At 26.7% G+C, this 3771-nt stretch overlaps 1 protein-coding gene across 3 annotated transcripts in view; it reads left to right on the top strand.

Annotated features, from left to right (window-relative positions):
- Positions 1-3771, top strand: part of LOC106681413 (E3 ubiquitin-protein ligase SIAH1) — a 59482-nt gene that overhangs the window by 43369 nt on the left and 12342 nt on the right. For all 3 annotated transcript variants that reach the window (XM_067044651.1, XM_067044649.1, XM_067044647.1), the window contains exon 5: positions 110-283. In XM_067044651.1, the coding sequence (XP_066900752.1) occupies positions 110-283 (174 nt within the window). The remainder of the gene's footprint in view (positions 1-109; positions 284-3771) is intronic.

Below are 3771 nucleotides of genomic sequence, written 5' to 3'. Positions count from 1 at the left end.
ATTTTAAATTGTCTACCTTACCAATTCACTTTTGTCAATTATTATTGTTAATATAAATGTAATAAATTTTTTATGTGTTATTTGTTAAAATTATATTCAATATGTCTAGACTTGAATTAAATGGCCACAGAAGGAGATTGACTTGGGAAGCAACGCCTAGAAGTATTCATGAAGGAATAGCTTCTGCAATTCTTAGCTCAGATTGTTTGGTATTTGATACGTCAATAGTTCAGTTATTTGAAGATAATGGGAATCTTGGTATAAATGTCACAATATCCATGGTGTGAGTTATACTTCATATTAGTTTATAACTAATTTTTTTAATTAATCAATGTTTGTTAGTTATTTGTTGAAGCATGTAAAGGTGTTGTGTTTTCTTTCTTTTTCTTTTCTGCTTTTACGAACATATGACAATTTTTATTTTGCTTTGAAATTAAAAACTAAAAACATATAATTTACAAGACCTCACTGGAAATTTCAAATGTAAATGGTTACTGATGACCACTAAGAAGCTCATTAGATACATAAATTTTAATCATCTGCTCCTCATTAAATCTCAAACCTAGTCCAGGCTAGAAAAAATAAAACCATAGATATGTTCCCCTCTTTAATATATAGTCTGATGTCCTTATTCCAACTTATCTTGAATCTATTACATCAAAATTAAGTACTGCAGCCATATAACTACAATGTTTCTATCTGGTTTTTAAATTAGTTTCGCAATATTCCATCCTAAATGTCCCATTCTCTAAAAATGTTTCATTTCCTAGTGAACATTTAACCTCATTCATAGATTGCCTTCCAACAATGCTTTTCGAAATGATTTCGTTACACCCTATATTCTGAAACTCCTTCATTAATGTTGAGGTTCAAAGTATATATTTTCTTGACCTTTGAAAAATTAGCCAAACTCAAAATATCACCTGAATATACATCTATCAACTATCGTTTTTATTTCTTGCCCATAGTAATGGTTTGAGAAATCTCATAATTGTCTTTCTTGATATCTGCTCAAAGACCGTATATAACATCAGAAATTTAATTAGAAATTTACCAAAAGTTGTAGAAAAAAAATCAATTATAAATTCAGTGTAGGGATAAAAATTATATTATTAAGGAAAAACTTTAAATTATAAATTATTTTTAATTTTTTGTTTAATAAAAGTTATATTGATGAATTTTTTTGCTGAAAAAATGTTTTAATTATCTAAAAACAAATTTAATACTTAAACAAAATTATTTCAGTTTGGTAAAATACATAAAACTATTTTTACATATACATACAGACAGAAGTGAAAAATGCTTCATTACATTTTTTTTTTATTATAACTATTTATCAAACTTCTGTATTATTATCATAATTAAATTTAATTTATATTTAATTAGTAAAAGAAAAAGGCTGACTTCAAACTGAGGATACAAAGTACCTGAATTCAGTGTTTATCAATTGTGCAATGAATTCGCTGTGTGATAATAGAAGTGACCAGTGATAATTTTACTCTTTTATGACACAATTATTTAATAATTATTCAATTGACTTACTGGAGTACAATAAATTTTGTAAATTAAAATGAAATAGAATTTATTTTTACCTTCACTTAATGTAAAATAAGTAAAGAAACTTACCTATATATGAAATGGTAAGGGAGTATTGTGATCTTGAAAAATTTCAAATACCAGTTTTCAGCCGAAATATACGTTATAAGGTCTGATGAGTCTAATGTAGTATGAGTTTTGCAAAATGTGTGTGTGTGTGTGTGTTTTCAGCCTCGCTCTAAAGCAAAAAGTCATTTGAAACTGAAATTGCATATTTAAAGTAGAGATATACTAGGAACGTGACAGCAACTTTTTTGTTAAAATGAACTAACCAGAAGTACCACTTTACTGGATTGATTTTTTAAAAACGCTCCATCGATTTTAATTAAACTCCATGTATCAATGTAAAATTAGGTGTTCTTTAATATCAGATTAGTTTTATCCTCATGGAGATAGTCTGATACTTAATTGAGGATTTTTTAATAAAATTAGAAAAATAGACGTATTATATATTGTTGGAAAGCCAAAGATTTTAGAAAAAATAATATTTTACATAGAAAGTCATATATGGTTATAGAGAGTGATGAAAAATACGTAAATAAAACATCTGTTCTTAAATGAGTTTGACTGCAGGCGCATGCACAATGAGTTCAGTCTGATAAATAATTTCATCACCATATTTAGTTTCCTAATTTCACCAACCCTACATCAAAGCCTTTCAGCTGGCAGAATTACTCCATAAAATCATTCTTGGTATGTTCTATATTAATTTCAGGACAATTGAGCATTCAATAATGCAGAATGTAAATTTGATTAAGCTGGTATATTTTTTATATTTCTGGCATACTTTTGCAAAGAAAAATGTTAAAAATTTTCTATGAGAAATAATGTTAGAAATGCTTTTCTGAAAACTGTTGAAATTGGGGGCTTAATATTGGCTCTTAATTGAATCCATTTTGCTACTCTGTGGAAATCTAAAGAAATATCTATAATATGTGTTTATATACATGATTCAGATTAATTTAGTACTTGTTATTGAATAATAGTGAATTTGGTGTTAGAGTTTTACTAAATATTAAATACTGTTTAGATACATATCCGCTCATTATGTTAACACTTATCTTGCTGATATATTGTTGAATAATACTTATTCCTTATTTTTCTGGAATATTCCTTGAATGATTTGGGGGTCTTTTCTGCTTTTTTTATATGAACTTAATAAACATTTTTGGTATTATTATTATTTATGGTAGTGTGGACTAGATGTTGAAGTTCTTCTATAAGTGTTTAACATGTAAGACTTAAAAATGGCTATAATCTGCAAAAATTTACATTTCATTGTAGAGAAAGAATTATTTCTCTTATTTTTTATATATTTCTTGTATTCTGAAGTCAATAGTAAATAATTGATGTCATTATTTTAATAGTTAACTTTTAAAAATTTATATTTAAAGATATAAGCATTTGATAACTATAGAGCCGACTGTTTTTAATTATTTTTTACTTATCAAGTAATTTATCATATCACAAATATCCTTTTTAAATAACAATTATTTTAAACTTCCATAGTTCAGTTTACTTATACTAGACAATCTCTTTTAGTATAAAGTTACCACTGTTGAAACAGGCCCTTTTATTTATTTTATTTAGTATAATAATTTTTAGTATTTATTAGTTTTCCTAAGTAAAGTATAAAAATTGGGTTTTAAAATTATATCGAGATATAAAAATACTATTATTCTTGGGTGATTAAGTGAACTAAGAATGATTTCTTAATATTCTAAATTCAAAAATATTTTCTGAACAAAAAATTAAAATCTGTACTGAAGTTAATTCTTTTACTTTATCATTAAGTTTTTTCAATTATTTAAAGCAATAATACATTTGAGATGAATGATCAACAAGTAACAATATTCGTCTGTATCAGGCTAATTATTATCCAGCTGCAACGGTTCATTGTAACATATTTTAGCTTCATTAAAGTAATATACGATGATTAAATTTTTTCCCCAATTTACAACCAGTTAAACTTATGACAGAGGTGGGGAAACAGAACTTCGTGGTAACTCGAAAACTGACAGTATACTAAAACAAACCCTTAATCACTTAATCTAAAGATACACTAGTATGATTCATTTGTGTGTGTGTGTGTGTGTGTGTGTGTGTGTGTGTGGGTGTGTGTGTGTGTGTGTGTGTGTGTGTGTGTGTGTGTGTGTGTGTGTGTGTGTGTGTGTG

Source organism: Halyomorpha halys, unplaced genomic scaffold (assembly GCF_000696795.3).
Source record: "Halyomorpha halys isolate HHAL.00 unplaced genomic scaffold, Hhal_1.1 Scaffold337.1, whole genome shotgun sequence".
Classification (NCBI taxonomy): domain Eukaryota; kingdom Metazoa; phylum Arthropoda; class Insecta; order Hemiptera; family Pentatomidae; genus Halyomorpha; species Halyomorpha halys.
This window is presented reverse-complemented; position numbering and strand designations above follow the sequence as displayed.